Consider the following 17205-nt stretch of genomic DNA (forward strand, 5'->3'; position numbering starts at 1 on the left):
CGCAAGAAGCGATCACTCTCTCTGAATGAGGGCGGCCGCTTCCTTTTTTTTAGTGCGGCCTCCTGGTCGCTAGCTAAGCTGTGGGTTACCAGTCACACACAGCTTCGCGACCGACCAGGTTGATGATCGCGATGGTCAAGACATATGATACAGATAATCTACTGTACATACAATATATAACCTAACATATAACTTAATAAATTGGGTCCCATGAAGAGACCCATTTGTATAAAATGAGTGTGTTATTCATTTTTCGGAAGACTTTTGAAGGCACCGATTAAAAAAGTTGCAAGTAATAAATATATTTGTAAAGAATCTTAAACCAGTTTACGTTATTTGTATGTTAGTCAGAAAAAACATATTCAAGAAGAACTAATGGTTTTGCCACAGCATGCTAAAAATAACAAACACTTAAAATCACCCCACATGATACATATGCATACGTATTATACTAATTTATGTTTATGCTATTCTTAATTGATAAAATAAATGTGTCATGATAAATAGTGGTTTTCCTTTATTTTTCTTTTTTTCTGTAGAATGTAATAGTTGAGGGACAGCTCCTCTTTTGGAAGCAGCAAATGGTCTATGCATTAATGTGATTTCAATGTGGTATGATGGATTCACACTATCACCAGAGATAACTTAGTACATTCTGTCAATAAAGTGTCACAATGGTGGTTCAGCAGTGCAACCTATCAATATTACTGTAATGAATAACACACTCATCTTTTTAGTACCCATATAACACTTACAAACAGGTAATAGAGATACCATTATATAACACTCTAAAAATGATTAATATTCTCATGTCCTCTGAGTGAGATATGTTGTTTTATAACAGGCTATTACAGAATGAACTCTAAATATGTTACATTTAGAGCTCCTTGGTAATTTGGTTACGTTACAATGAGACATATTAACCATTAATATGAATGACACAGTCAGGGCCGTCAAGAGTTGACAAGTACCCATGTAATGGGGGAGGGGGTGTGGCCAAATACAGGAGACATGGCTACACCCCCTCCAAAAAAATTTGGAAAAAAATAATAATATGCGCTAAATTGAAAAAATCAGAAGATGCTTTTTCATATTTGTCTCCATAGTTATACACATAAAGTAATAAAAAATAATAATAACTAAATGCATATTTACGTATGCAGATTTTGGCACACCATACACTTGGAAATGCGGAAAGCGGAGAGAACGGGTTGGCAAGCGTAGGCCAAGTAGAGCAGACACAGAGGCAGATACGCCTGTCAGGAGGCAGATCTGATGATGATGATAATGTTCTAACACTAGCTAGTCACTTCTGATTGGTTAAATGAGTACTGACCTTTCTAGCTGATACTTCTGAAAAATCATTAGTATGGCTGCAATTGGACTGTGATACAAAATACTTTTCTCATATGATTTTTAAAAGGGAAAACATTTTTTTATATATATGCATTTTGTATTTGTGTATGTATTTAATTACAATTTATATGGTCAATGTGATTTTCTCATTTATAAATAACTGTTAACACATTATTCTCTGCTATATACCTGACACTTCAGTGTAAAATTAAATTGTGTATAAATAGAGAAATGCAAAAGACAAGCCGCATCTGTACACTTTCTCTGTGCTATTGTGTGGCGTAATTATACACACCTTATGCTCCTCATGTAGACTGGTACAAGTGTATGGTTGGCACAGAGGTTAGCATTACTGCTTCACCGGCCATGAGTTCATTTCCTGACCACTGCACTATGGCCCTGATTCAGAGCCGGACGCTATTTGCGCTCGCTCGTTCAGAAAAAGGGGGTGGCTATTCAAATGAACCGTTCGCTCTTTGCGGTCTGTTCACGCCTCTAAGTCTGAACGAGCGAGCAAAACTTGCGGTCGAAATTTTGATAAAAACGCCCCCTGGCCGTTCACATCATACGTCATGTCCGCTATTTATTAGATTAATCGAGTACATCGAACAGCGTATGAACTGCTTGCTTTTCTTTGGGCCTTTTTTTTCCTACCACAGTTTTGCGAGCAGTTCTGACTATAAATCAACCAAGTGACGTGGTCAATGACGCTGCTGTTGTAATTATGCACACCCATAAAACGCCCGTTTTGACCTTTAAGCACGCCTGCGTTCTGATCTCCACTCCCCGTTTTCAAGCACCTTCCCCTGTTACCACCCACATACGCCTCATTCTGTCACTCATATTAGCAGGCATTCGCAATATAGCGAACAAACAATTTTCGGCCGCACTGACTGGTTCGCGCATGCGTACTAAAAACCGTACGCATGCGCAGATGTGCGAACATCGCTCGGAACGAGCGTACTGCCGCTTACGAGCAGCTCTGAATCAGCCCCTATATGTGTGAAGTTTGTTCTCCCTATGCGTGTGTTTCCTCCCTCACTCCACCAAAACATATTGGTAGGTTAATAGACTTCTGACAAAGATTTTGTAATAGTTTGTATGTGTGTCTGTGTAGTATGGAATATAGATTTTAAGCGTCATTGGGACAGGGACTGGTGTGAATGACTGAAATATTCTCTGTAATGAGCTGCGTAATATGTGTGTGTTCAGGGGGAAATTAAAGGGGGGCGACAGGGGCGGTCGTCCCTGGGCCCCCACATATCAAGGGCCCCCACACCCACCAGGGGTTAAAGTGGGCCGGAACCAGTTCCGCCTCCTCTGGCCCATCTAAAACTGGCGCAGGGATGCTCCATTAGCCGGGCGCCCGGCTCCCTCCCTGGAGCTGGAGGCTGGAGCACACACCTGAGCTCCGGCTTCTGGCTCCCGCTGTGCACTATGGGAGAGATGTCATGACGTCTCTCCCATAGTTCCGAGGAGCAGCCAGCCGGATGGACACGGGAGCGGGGCTTAAGGTAAGTATAGTTTTTTTTCTTCATTTTCTTTTTTCAGTATAAGCGGCTTTACTACTAGGGGCACTACATCTGGGGGCATTGCTACTGGGGCCACTGCAACTGCGGGCACTACATCTGGGGGCATTGCTACTGGGGGCACTGCTACAGGGGTCACTACATCTGGGGGTATTGCTACTGGGGGCACTAATACTGTGGGCACTACTACTGGGAGCATTTCTTCTGGGGGCACTGCTACAGGGGACATTACTACTGGAGGTATTACTAAATACAGGGGGCACTACTATATAGTCCATATTTAATAGGGGCCCCCCACATGTTTGTTGCCCAGGGGCCCCCACAGACCTTAATCCGGCCCTGTGTGTGCTATATAAATGCACAGTCGAGTCACATTATTATGACCACCTCCGACATTTGACGTCAGCAGCGCGTAGCCCATGAAGTACGTCACGTGCCATGCGCTGGCTTGGCGGGTATATAAGGTTTGCGAAAGGCAGTCTGCACACGTTACTGTCATGGGTAAAAGGGACAATTGATCAGAGTTGCAAAAAGGGATGATTATTGACTTTTGGGCCAAGGGAGGCAGAATTTCTCAGACAGCGCAGTTTGTGAACTGTTTGCGTGCTGCTGTGGTGAAGGTGTATCATGACTGGACAAATGGCACCATTGCGAATAACCGATGTGGAAATTGTGGACCACCACGTGCCATTAATGTGAGAGGTGAACATCGGCTACGAAGGTGTGTGAGGGCCTACTGACACGCTACAGTGGAGCAGCTTACGATCAAAATGAACATGGGTGCCACTAGACTGTCTAAAATGACAGTTCAGCAAACCCTGCTGTGTATGGGTCTCCGAAGAAAACGGATGGTCACTGCACCTATGCTAACGAAGGTGCATTGGCGGAAAAGGCTTCTATTTTCACGCCTGGAATTGGACCTCCACTGATTGGCAAAGGTTTGCTTTCTCCGATGAGTGATGTTTTCTGATTCATTGAACGGATAGACGTTGGCGTGTCAGGCGAGAGACATCAGAGAACAAACACCCGGCAACCATTGCTGGAAGAACACAAGCTGGTGGTGAAAGCGTTATGGTCTGGGGAATGTTTTCATGGCATTCTCTGGGCTCACTCATCCATGTGGAATGCACCATCAACCGATTTGGTTATGAATCCATCCTTGCAGAGCACGTACACACAGGCCCGCCAAGAGCCGTGGCGGGCCCGGGTATCAGGGGGCATGGCCTAATTGCGGGAGGTGTGGCCACACCCCCTTCAGAAAAAAAAAAAAGATTTTCAGCGGCGCGAAGCGACGCGACACGCTGGTGAGGGGGGCGCTCTGAGCCCCCTCAGCCATGCGAAAATCCAGGGGGGGCGCGATCAGTGTGATTGCTCCCCCCCACAGGCATAGGAGACTGCTGTGGCTGCTGCTCAGCAGCCACGAGCAGTCTCCCACTGCAGCTCAGCACACGCTGTGTGCTGGACTGCTGTGAGGGAGGGGGGCGGCGTTGGACCCGGGTCCCCGCTGGGCCCCTCAGGAAGCCCGGGCCTGGGTAATTTGTACCCACTCACCCCCCCTCTCGGCGCCCCTGCGTACCCCCATACATGCTGATTGTCTTCCCTGAGGCGGATGGGATCTTCCAGCAAGACAATGCGACATGTCACACAGCTAGAAATGTCCCACAGTGGTTGGACAAGCACGACCAAGACTCCCAAGTACTTCTCTGGCCCCCTAATTCCCCGTACTTGAACCCAATTGAGCATCTGTGGGACCACCACAATTGTTGTGTTCGCTCTATGGATACTCCACCACACATCCTCCAGCAGCTGTGAGATGCACTGCAGGCAGCATGGCTCCAGGTACCTGTGCCAACCTACCAGCACCTACCAGCTGCTGTCTGTATTGCACACGGCGGTTACTCTGGCTATTAGCTGGTGGTCATAATAATGTGACTCGACTGTGTAGCATATAAATATTAGGGAAGTGAAAAAGCGCATTTACATGCATGTGTTTACAGTGTGTATCTATTCCTTTTTCAACTATCACAATAAAGACAATCACTTTTCTGACCTTACATTTTGTGTCCTTTAATTCACCTATTGTTTTGGTATATGCTGATCCTGTAAATTTGTAAAAACTATTACCAACACATGGATTTAGATATGGTGTTATTTTATTATTTATACAGATTACTTCAAACTAATTTGTCCCTCGTAAATGATGCACAGTAGAGTGTTATATAAAAGTACATATTGGGCCTCATTTAGAGATGGGCTTTTTACAAGGACATAAAAATGCACTTGTGTTTTTAAATCTGCATTTTCATATGCACGAATCTTAAGATGCAAGGAACCTAAATTAGAGGTCATAGATGCATATTGGCAAAGATACGACAATAATTATTGACAACTTATGTTTGGGAAGAGGAGGAATTTATGCATCCAGAGCAAAGATGTGGCAAACATTATCCACTAATTCCCTGGGCTAAGCCGATTGCTAAGTTGACAATTACTGTTGTACAGTATGTGCTATTGTTCAAAATAAATACAAATTCTTATTTAAAGTACATGCCCCCCCCCCCAAAAAAAAAAAAAAAATCAAAATCTATATTCAGCACCAGCCTAGGGCCACAAACAAATGACAACAACAATCACGGTATACAATCGTGATACAATTCCGGCAGCCGGCTTCCCGACTGCTTTATCCTGCCGTGGGATAAATGACTGGCATCTATATCTAGACGCCGCTCATTTCCCTGACGCCGGGAGACTGGCGCCCGGCATCTCGATCGAGCAGATGCCGGGAGGCGCGAACGGACAGCCTCGGGGGGGGAGGGTTAGGTTTAAGGCACCCGGGGGGGACTTAGGGTTAGGCACCCCCCCGGGAGGGTTTGGGTTAGGCTAGGGGGAGGGAGGGTTAGGGATAGGCACCCCCCCGGGGGACTTAGGTTTAGGCAGCGGGGAAGGGGGATTAAGGGTTAGGTACTTGGGGGGGAGGTTAGGGTTAGGCACCCCTAAGGAGAGTTAGGGTAAGGGGGGTTAGGTTAGATTAGTAGATACTTACCTTACCACGATCTGGATTTCCAGCGCTGTCGGGCTTCCGCTGCCGGGCTCTGCTGTTTTGTCGTGCTGCTGCTGACGGGATTCGAACTCCCGGCCATGAGGCAGCCGGGATATCATACCGATTCCACAATCACTGGGTACCCCTGTTAAACTATTAACCATCCTTAGACTTGGCCGCACACTATAATAGAAAAACTTGGATCGTTTGTGATGACCGAATGACCCTCCTGGAAAATACATCGGACACAGGGCCTGATTCAGACCCGGTCGCTAGTTGCGGACGCTCGCTCCTAGCATATGCAAATTCGAGTTAGTGACAGCATGGCAGGCGATCGCACGCCAAGTCATAAGCACACCCACTATGTCTTGGCGAACAATCACTTTGTGTATGTAGATGCCCACTAGCGTGTTTTGACAAGCCCACTAGTGCACGTCATCTCTCGGAAGTGTATAAAAACATTGGTACATCGAGGACCATCGGAAGCGATTGCAGCGTTTGTGGTTGACTCTACCCTCCCGCAAGCACTGCGAGCTCTTCAGTGTAAGAAACAACCAAGTGATGTGTAGTAGGATGCATCTTTGCTAATTATGCACACCCACAAAACTCCATTTTGACACTCAGACACGCCTCCGTTCGCACATCCACTCCCCCTTTCACTAGCACCTTCCCCTGTTACCACCCTCAAATGGCACGTTTGTCACTCAAAGTAGAGTCTGTGTACTACGAGCGCACGATTCCCCATCGCTGAGACTGGCTTGTGCACACGCACTGCGAATTATACGCATGCTCAGACGGGCGACTATTGGTCAGTGTGAGCGGACACAGCTTAGCGAGCAGATCTGAATCAGGTCCACTGTCAGTTAGCATTGGGTGCTCTATGGCAGCAGATGCCATCGGATATTACGGTTTTTCATTACATTCCTCCAGGATTACAAAAGAAAGAAGATTTCCCCTCAGACTACATTATTATTTTTTTTAAAGTGTTAATAGAGCTTTTGGGGTGTCTTTATTTAGATACACATAAATGTGTAATCCATGTGTATATTTATTTAGTTGTTTATTATATAATAGTACTAAGGGGCAAGGGTATCAGTGATTCCATTCCCTTGATACTGGGACTCCTTGGATGGCAAAACTTCCATTCCAATGTCCCCATTTTCTTTCATTAGCATGGGGGTAGTTTCTTGGAGGGGTGACATGCATTTTATAATGGGGCCCTCTGACATAGAGGCTACAGCTCTGCACTGACCAGGCTAGTACTGGTTCACATTATGACTAGATAGTTCTCTGCTCTAGTAAGACCCACACTTTCCCCCATGCTTTATTGGGAAACAGCTCAGGCTGCCCAGCACTGGTTATGGATTTTAGGGGGCACAAATAAAATAAAATAAAAATATACCATATTTGGAATTCATCATCAACACACACATTTGTACCAGTTTCCTAAAAGCACAACAGACATGCCTCCTAACAGACACAGTTATCTGTATATAAGAGGCACCTATAAGGGAGGGAATGTGGGTACTTCCCAAAATGAAAGACATGTGCAACTGTAAAGCTGCATACACACCTAAAGATTCTCTGTCCAACCATGGAATGAAAATCTGGTAAGGTATGAAAGCAAATGACAATCAGCAATTTGCTCCCAAACACCGGAAAATGGACAAAAACTGTTGTTTGAACAAATTGTTTAGATCAAACATTTAACAAACTTGTCTGACGACCATTTTCATCTGTGTTCTGGCATTTAGGAGCAAATTGCTGATCATCAGTTACTCCCATACATTACCAGATTTTCATTCCAACCAATCAACAAGTTGGATGGTTGGACAGAAAATCTTTACGTGTGTATGCAGCTTAAGTGTGGTGCAGTGTGTCAAATTGTATTACAGAAAAATGGTCCAACTCTAAATGAAACCCAACATGTGTTTGTTGTTTCTTTATGGTAGTTCCCATTGGTATTGGTCTTAGTTTTCTTTATTACCAACTGCTAAGTTGTATTATTGTTCTCATGAAAACACATCAGGTTTTTATTTCCAGACAGAATCATTTCATTCAAGTGGAGTAAAGTTTGGAAACTTGTCTAAATCAGATATAATTCTACATAATCCTTTGCACCTTCTTTCAAATCCTTTACTCAGCCCAGATGTTATCTGATACAAGGCTTGAAACTCACACCGGATCCAGTGTAACACAGTTTGCCAGATTGGGATATTTGGGATATTTGGGATTTTTTGTGTGAACCTATTCACCTCTACATTTCTGTTTCCGCTACTACAGTATTGGAAGAATAATTAGCAAGTATCCTTATTTTTGTGCATTTTATTACATATAATATATTATGCAAGTTTATTATGTGTAATATATTTAGTCATGAGTTTACTGTGTGCTATGTACCTCAAATGATCAAATCAATAACATAATTAACATAACATAAATTAAAATCAAATATCTTGTAGACAGTGGCGTCGCTACCCAGGTGTCATCTTCGGAGCGGGTGACACCAAAATGGTGGCTCCTCCTCAGTGACAGGAGCCGGTGTTGCAGTGTGATTTTCTCCTGCAGCACTCGGCTCCTGTCACAGAGTAGGAGTATACAATGCAGGCACTAGTCTCCACGGGCAGCCCAGCATCACCGAGGATGCTGGGCTTACCCCTGCAGTGATGCTCTCAGGATTTCCAGCTAGGCCACGCCCCCTTGTTTTACGCCACACCCCTTTTTGGATGCGCATGGCTTTGCTGCACGGGGGAGGGGGGGGGGGGAGATAAAGTGTGCGCACCGGGTGTCACCAGACCTGGTGACGCCTCTGCCTGTAGAAAATCTTTGTAGAAAAGTAACAAAATTTACTAAAAGTTTATCTGTAGTGCAAATTTTTTTTTTTTCAGGCTGATGTAAAAAGGCAAAGCTTAGCTGTATCTTTTCATTTATTTCATATTAAATACTATTCAAATAAAATATTAATTTCACCTGTTTAACCCTATTTAGGACATTTCTTTTATCACTTCCTAAATTCTGTTAAGGACAAGTTTATTTTTAATAACCTGCAGACAGAAGTGATAGATTCACTGGCACTTGTCTCTTCTCTTTGTCACAGTCTACAGTATTTTGCCTCATAAACAACAAGGGTCATTTACGAAGCTGCAAAAATGCAGGTACTGTACTCAGGCCCTGATTCAGAGGCGCTCGCTATTTGCTCTGAATCAGGACAGGCCATTTTTTTTTTTTTTTTTTTTTCGGCATTGCTAGGAGACCCTAAGGTAGGGTCTCAGCACTCGTGATATCAGTAGTGGACTTTCTGCTCTATTAGAGCAGAAAGTCCACTCGGCATTGCGGGTGATGTCAGAAGGGCCGCCCACAAATGGCAGGCGTTCCTTCGGGACCTACCCACCTACAAAACGGGGCGAGCTGTCGATCAACAACGACAGCCGCCCCATCTTGTAGTGAGCCCCGGAGCTGCCATCGCTCACTGGGGCTCGCGCATGCGTACGCCTGAGGCGGCGCATGTGCAGGAGCCAAACATCGACCCGCTTGCGAGCGCTATGCGCTAGCGAGCGGGTCTCAATCAGGCACACAGTGCGATTTTTTTTTTTGCCACAAATGCTTCTATATATGGCCCGAAAGCTTGGCCGAGCAGCTCCACCTACCGGCACTATGCTCGGCTGGTTTGCAGAGAGGTGGGAGCTTGTGTGAGACCGCATGCCCGTGACTCGTCACACGCTCCTGTGAGAGATGCTGGGGTTAAAATACATTCCCAGTAGTATGGTTACACTTTTAGAAACTGTATATGTACAGTACTTTGTGTGGCCTCTGTGTGGCCACTGTGACTGTTGGACCATCTCCCGTTTTCTCCTAAAATATTGCTTGTTGGAGCCTCAATTAAATTAGAAAGGGCAGGAAGAGATATCAGAATTACTTATGAGTCACATGATTAAGTGGAGGAACTACCACTGGCAAAGATAACGTTAGTCTCTGGGCACCAAATGTGTGTGGGCGAGGTGATTGGTGGCTGTGGTGGAATTGGATGACCCTCCCTCCGGACACCAGGCCGAACTCCATCCATAGTCATATTTGTATATTTTAATGTTTTGTCTTACATACACTATGTATCTGTGCACATGAAAATGTACTTTTGTCACAAACTTATTCAGGGGCGTTGCTGGATCCTAAATATACCTGTGGGACAGCAGCACCTACAAATTTTTTTAGCACATATCAGGGCAGTAGCAGGGTAAGAATGTGCCCTGTGCTGGCCCTGCCCCCTGAACAAGTGACATCATGAGTTCATTACTAGGGGGTGGGGCCACTGGGACCAAGGAGAAGCTTATGAGGCTCCAGATGGTGGCTTTTTATGCTGCAGGATGCCTTTCGGTACCCTGTGTGCCAAATACAGGCTCCACAGGGCAATGGCAGTGCCACCCCCTAGGTCCTGCATCTTGTGCGGCGGCACGGCTCATCCACCCCGTGTTACAGCCCTGATACATATGACTATATATTTCTATGTCTAGATTAGAAATAGGATTTTTTGTGTCAGAATGGAGGATCTGTTTTGTCGGGATCGGTATGAAATACCGCCGGCCCTCTGGCCGGCAGTTCGAATCCCGGCAGCGGCAGTCCGACAGAAGCAGAGTTCACGGCAGCTGAAGCCCGACAGCGCTGGAAATCCTGATTGTCCCTAAGGTAAGTAAAAACTAACCTAACCCCCTAACCCTAACCCACCTTAGGGGTGCCTAACCTTAACCTCCTGCCAAGTGCCTAACCCTAACCCCCCCCCGTTTCCCCGCTGCCTAAACCTAAGTCCCCGGGGGGGTGCCTAACCCTAAGTCCCCCCCGGGGGTGCCTAACCCTAACCCTCCCTCCCCCTAGCCTAACCCTAACCCTCCCGGGGGGGTGCCTAACCCTAAGTCCACCCCGGGTGCCCTAAACCTAACCCTCCCCCCCACGGCTGTCCGCTTGCGGTGCCTGGCATCCCTTCGATCGGGATGCCGGGCACCGGTCTCCCGGCGTCGGGAAAATGACAGGCGTCTAGATATAGACGCCTGTCATTTAACCCTCGCCGGGATAAAGCAGTTGGGAAGCCGGCTGTCAGAATTAAGACAGCCGGTTTCCCGATTGCATCTCGTTTTGTCAATATGGATAATGTACAGTAGATTATGTGAATAAACATGTTGAAGATTAAGTATAGCACAAAGGAAATCCTTCTACTATCTCCTCTCACTGTGCTTGTATATTATATTACCAGTGTGCACCTACATTATCCCATCACTGAGCTATCATTATGCCTCCACAATATGTCATCCCAACAATTTGCCAAATGATTGGGCTAGTCAAATTAATTCCTTAACCATGATAAACTTTATACACTCACCTTACTGCAAATATTTGATCTTCAATCTCTAGTGTTCCAAGCCTTTTATATATTGCATGCATAAACTTGTCCCCTTGGTATGCGGTTCCTCTACCATCTAGTGATGCAACAATAATTTTCTCGGAGCTTGCCAAATAGGCATTCCAGCCAATTGAAAATGCCTGATGTACCTCCTGGCTTGATGGTCCTCCATATCTGAAGGAGATACACGTTAGAGTCTAGCAGAAATAGAGTGACTGGAGAGAGTATATTTCAGTACATGTCTCCTTATAATGGCAGTACAAAACACAATTCAAAACTGTTGCAGGATGAAATAAAACGGAACTAATACATTTAAATGTATATTAGAATATACTGTACACGGTGGTAAAGAGGGGTATTAAGAGGGGGCATTAAAAAGGGTGAGTGATGTACTTCACTTATTATTTATGTTAGTGGAGTAATTATAAAGTTTTAAAGACATACTTAAAGATATCTTAGAGAATTTTTTTAAAACTCAATACAATATAGTTTCTACATATGAAATATGTTATTAGCATTCTGTCATTGTATTTTTGAAAAGTCCTGTGGAAGGCAGTGACCTGTTTCACGTGTGGTTATGTAGGACTGCTTGTGGCTGCGCCAATCTTATAATACAAAGGTAGGAATGGTGGCAAACAAGAAGCCACAGATTGATAGATAGATAGATAGATAGATAGATAGATAGATAGATAGATAGATAGATAGATAGATAGATATGAGATACATATGAGATAGATAGATAGATAGAGAGATAGATAGATAGAGAGATAGATATGAGATAGATAGATAGATAGATAGATATGAGAGAGATAGATAGATAGATAGATAGATAGATAGATAGATAGATAGATAGATAGATAGATTAGATAGATAGATAGATAGATAGTGGAAGCATTCACCTCAGATTTGATGAAACACCAATCAAACCAAGGTTCATACATTGACATGTACCTAACGTTTGCCCTTAGCTATTATACCTTAGTAACATATTTATTAGCGTTGTACATACATCAGTGGCAGTGTACGTGTCACTACCAGATGATGCACTTTATTTGGGACTCTTGTCTGCTTTTTGAAGCAAAAAAAGTCCAATGGACCAATCTTTTAATCATTGCCTTCCCCTAAATGAAAGCTGCAGGTGAATGATGCCGGCTACAAAATGGTACCTCAGTAATGCTCATTGTAAGCAACAGGAACAGTGCAAAGAGCACACTGATATACCATCTGTACTGGCCAGAGCCAAATTAAGGGTCCATTACTTCTTGTTATTATTCTCTACACATTGGCAGGCATACAATGACCGGTGCTTGTTGAGTGGTGTAAGCTGTATTCGGGCAAGGTGACTGCGCTGCTGACTGTAACTTATAGGGCCTGATTCATAGAGGCACGCTAAGTGCAGGCAATCCCGATGCTCACATACAGTAGTTGAGCAATTATTTTCATTTTAAAAATTATTACAAAACTAGACAATAATGGATAAATACATACACATAAAGAAGGAGCGGATACTTCTTTGATTTATCAAATTGTGGTGGTAAAGTCATCTTGTACCAGAATGCTAGAGAATAAAACAGAAAATGTCTTAGGTAGAAGTTCCTGAAAACATACATAGCCAAACTTTAATGTGTTATGTTATGGGAGAAATGGTCAGTTTTTCTTATTCAGCCTTCAAAGTGTGTTGCAAATTACATCATTAAAGCCACAAACAGCTTAGTGGACATTGACTTAATTTACATCAGGTAATTTAGTTATTTAAGAATAGCTATTTACAGAATTAGCGCACACATATCGATTAGTGCAGAGAATAGTCATTCACATCTGTCCCTGCCTCAGTGCAGATTAAACTTGATGGTCCTGATTCAGAGTTGGGAATAGAGTGAGATATCGCTCTCAACTGATCATCTTGGTATAACCATGCTGCACTGCAGGTGGGGCAAATGTAAAATGTGCAGAGAGATTTAGATTTGGGAGGGAGGTGTCCAATCTGACATCTAAAGTGCAGTGTAATAATAAAGCTGTGCAGTATATGTGAGCTACATGCAAAAGCAGCCAATATTTACACTACATGCAAAAAAATGTATGTATTTACATGCCTTGCATTGCAACATAGTTTGCCCAGGTACACAGTTAAGTGCTATCTCTCTCTCTATTCCCAACTCTGAATCAGGCCCGATATTCCCTAACACACACACATTATTTTTTCATTATGATACACTTTAAGCATACACTTGACAAATGCACACTGACATGTGCCAGGCCACACAGAGGAGGCTCTGGTTAGAGCTGTAATTTCCAGGTCTGCTGCTCCCTCAGGGGGGGGGGGGGGGGGATAGGGGGGAGTTCATAGGGCGCAGAAAAGCCCTATTACCGCCCTGACACAAAGAACAACATAAGTTAGTAAATACTATAAACCAGGTTTCCAAAGTTGCTGAGGAATTTTTAATGCGGCCACATACTAGATATGCCAATCATCTGCATCAATAACTTAATGATGATAACTGGTGCTTAAACTGTGTTCAAAACTAATCTATATTGAAAACAGATTGTATTCCCCAGCCCTTCTAACAACTGAAACTAGAGTCCATAGCCTTTTATGGTTATCACTAATGTTGGGGGAAGACAGACTGGGGACTCCCTGCATAAGCTGCAACCAACACCAGGATCATCCACACTCTCACCAGGCAGGTGGAGATTGGTATATAGTACATACATAGAAGGCAGAAACACTCCATTTAAAATTCTCTAAATATTCCCAAATTCACTCTTACAGTTATTGCTCTCAAAGGGCCTGATTCAGAGCCGCCCGTAAGCTCTGAGCGATGTTCGCACAACTGCGCATGCGTATGGTTCGCAATGTGCATGCGCAAACCAGTCATTGCGGTCGGAGATTGTGCGCTCGTAAAACAACGAGGGGCTGCTAATTTGATTGACAGAATGTACCGTTTGTGGGTGGTAACAGGGGAAGGTGCTTGAAAACGGGGGAGTGGAGATCCGAACGCAGGCGTGCCTAACGGTCAAAACGGCGTTTAATGGGAGTGCATAATTAGTAAAGGAGCATCATCGACCACGTCACTTGGTTGTCTTTTAGCCTGAACTGCTCGCAGCGGGAAGTAAATCCTACCACAAGCACTGCGCGCAGTTCAGATGCCTTTCGATGTTCCCAATTAATCTAATAAATAATGGAGATGACGTGTGATGCGAACGGCAAAGGGGCGTCTTTATAAAATAACGAGCGCATTTTTCGGACGTTCGCTCAGACATAGAGGCGTCAACACACCGCAAAGAGCGAGCGCTCAATTTAAATATCCGGCTCCTTTTTAAGAACGACCGGCCGCAAATAGCGTCCGGGTCTGAATCAGGCCCTAAATCCATAGGTATCTTCTTTTCCTTTTCATCCAGTGATTCAAAAGTTTAAAAAAAAGAATAATGGGACATATTGAAACAATGTGATAGAGAACGTCACTGATACATTACAATTCATTCTAACTCCTCAAAGGTCTATAGTAGCAGCCAAGCTGTTTTCTGGCACTGCAGAGGCAAGCTGCTCTGATTGGCTACTCGTGGTCAGGCCCCTTCTCATTAATTTTGTCACTGCTCTTATTGTAGCAAAAACTGTATTGTCCAACAAAAGGTTTTATTGTATTTTAACCATTTGGTTTCTTGAAGAGCAGTTAATAGGGAATTAGTGAGTATTGTGTGATTGATATTAGTGTATTTGTTTACTATTAGTTCTATGTGAGGAACTACCAGTAACAGCAGACTTTGGCTGACACTTCTTGTCCTGCAAGCACCAGCATGCCCTGGAAGCCACGGGCATGCTGGCACTTTAAGTTCTAAAGCAGGGGTCATGGAACCTTTTTACCTTTTACCCCAAAATATATTTAGATACGCCGACGTTACCCCCTTGATTTGAAAGGAAGGAAATCATATAGTAGTGCCCCCATATAATGCCCCTGTAGTAGTGCCCCCATATAATGCCCCTGTACTAGTGCCCCCATATAGTGCCCCTGTAACAGTGCCCCCATACAATGCCCCTGTAGTAGTGCCCCCATATAATGCCCCTGTAGTGCCACTTGTAAAAAAAAAAACACCTTAATCCCCGCTCCTGCATATGCCACCGGCCTATCCGCCCGGCTGCTCCTCGGAACTATGGGAGAGACGTCATGACGCATGAGGCGCACTATGGGAGAGGGGCGGAAGCTGGAGTTCAGAAGAGAACTCCAGCCTCCGGCTAACGCGGCGCTGCAGGGAAAGTACTGGGCGCCCGCTGGTAATAACATTTCAGTGTCCGGCTTAGAGCCTCCCTGCGGTACAGTCAGGCATGCATATGAATCATTCTATATTATAGAATGATTCATATGCATGCCCGGCTGTCCATCCATTACCCCCAGGAATGTCATTTTTACCCCATGTGGGGTAATTTACCCCTGTTCCCTGACCACTGTTCTAAAGCACCAACATGTTCTGGCAGACATGGGATTTCTGAAACTTGTAGTTGTACAGATACTATCATGCCTAAGCAGATAATGACTGACAGGGCTTGCTGGAAATTATAGTACCACACTTAAAAATGCTTTACTTCCTCTACTGTATCTCAAGCCCCAATAACCAGGAGGTTGGGAAGAGCCCTAGTGCTATTAATTATGAGGGGCCGTTCAAGTCAAAATTACAGCTTTCTGGATATGTCATATACCTAAATTATTGCTTTCTGGATATGACTTATGCTAAAATGGATATGATGTATACTGAAATGGATATGACTTATGCTGAAATGGATATGACTTATGCTGAAATGGATATGACTTATGCTGAAATGGATATAACTTATGCTGAAATGGATATGACCTATACTGAAATGGATATGACCTATGCTGAAATGGATATGACCTATGCTGAAATGGATATGACCTATGCTGAAATGGATATGACCTATGCTAAAATGGATATGACCTATGCTAAAATGGATATTGCATATGCTAAAATGAATATGACATATGCTAAAATGGATATGACTTATAGTGAAATGGATATGACGTATGCTGAAATGGATATGACATAGTGAAATGGATATGACATATAGTGAAATGGATATGACATATAGTGAAATGGATATGACGTATGCTGAAATGGATATGACGTATGCTGAAATGGATATGACATATGCTAAAATGGATATGACATATGCTAAAATGAATATGACATATGCTAAAATGAATATGACATATGCTAAAATGAATATGACATATGCTAAAATGGATATGACATATAGTGAAATGGATATGACATATAGTGAAATGGATATGACATATGCTAAAATGGATATGACATATAGTGAAATGAATATGACATATAGTGAAATGGATATGACATATAGTGAAATGGATATAACATATAGTGAAATGGATATGACATATAGTGAAATGGATATGACATATAGTGAAATGGATATGACGTATGCTGAAATGGATATGACATATGCTGAAATGGATATAACATATACTGAAAAGCACATGACAGTGCCAGCCAATCACGGCTCTCTTATATAAGCAGGGCTGCTGAGAAGGAAAAGCAGGAGTACAGTGTGGCATCCCGCACTGTCTCTAGGACTTATTTGACCTACCGGTAGGTGGAGAGATGTCCGTGGTGCTATGCAGCGTAAGCTGTGGTCTCAGATGCTGGCCAGGTGTTGTGTTGCATCTCCACAAGCCCGCGGGGTGCCTGGCAGACGGGCACCCGTTGATGTCCTGCTGTGGGCTGTAGAGTGATGTGGAGAGCTGCAGTGTGGTGCTGTACCACAGTCCCGTGGGGTCAGTCTACTGTGCTGTATGCACTGCCAGGGTGGCCTCGGGGCCTTTTTCAATGACTCCTTGAAAAAGGCCCTGAGGCCGAAA

General features: G+C 44.0%; 1 protein-coding gene across 1 annotated transcript in view; it reads right to left on the reverse strand.

Moving 5' to 3' along the window:
- LOC148521613 (prolyl endopeptidase FAP-like) overlaps positions 1–17205 on the reverse strand; it is a 180107-nt gene that overhangs the window by 65783 nt on the left and 97119 nt on the right. The window contains exons 18-19 of the mRNA XM_088474764.1: positions 12803–12872; positions 11294–11488 (exon numbers count right to left, since the gene is read on the reverse strand). Of these exons, the coding sequence (XP_088330890.1) occupies positions 11294–11488; positions 12803–12872 (265 nt within the window). The remainder of the gene's footprint in view (positions 1–11293; positions 11489–12802; positions 12873–17205) is intronic.

This window comes from Taudactylus pleione, unplaced genomic scaffold, assembly GCF_031769625.1.
Source record: "Taudactylus pleione unplaced genomic scaffold, aTauple2 ptg000156l, whole genome shotgun sequence".
Lineage (NCBI taxonomy): Eukaryota > Metazoa > Chordata > Amphibia > Anura > Myobatrachidae > Taudactylus > Taudactylus pleione.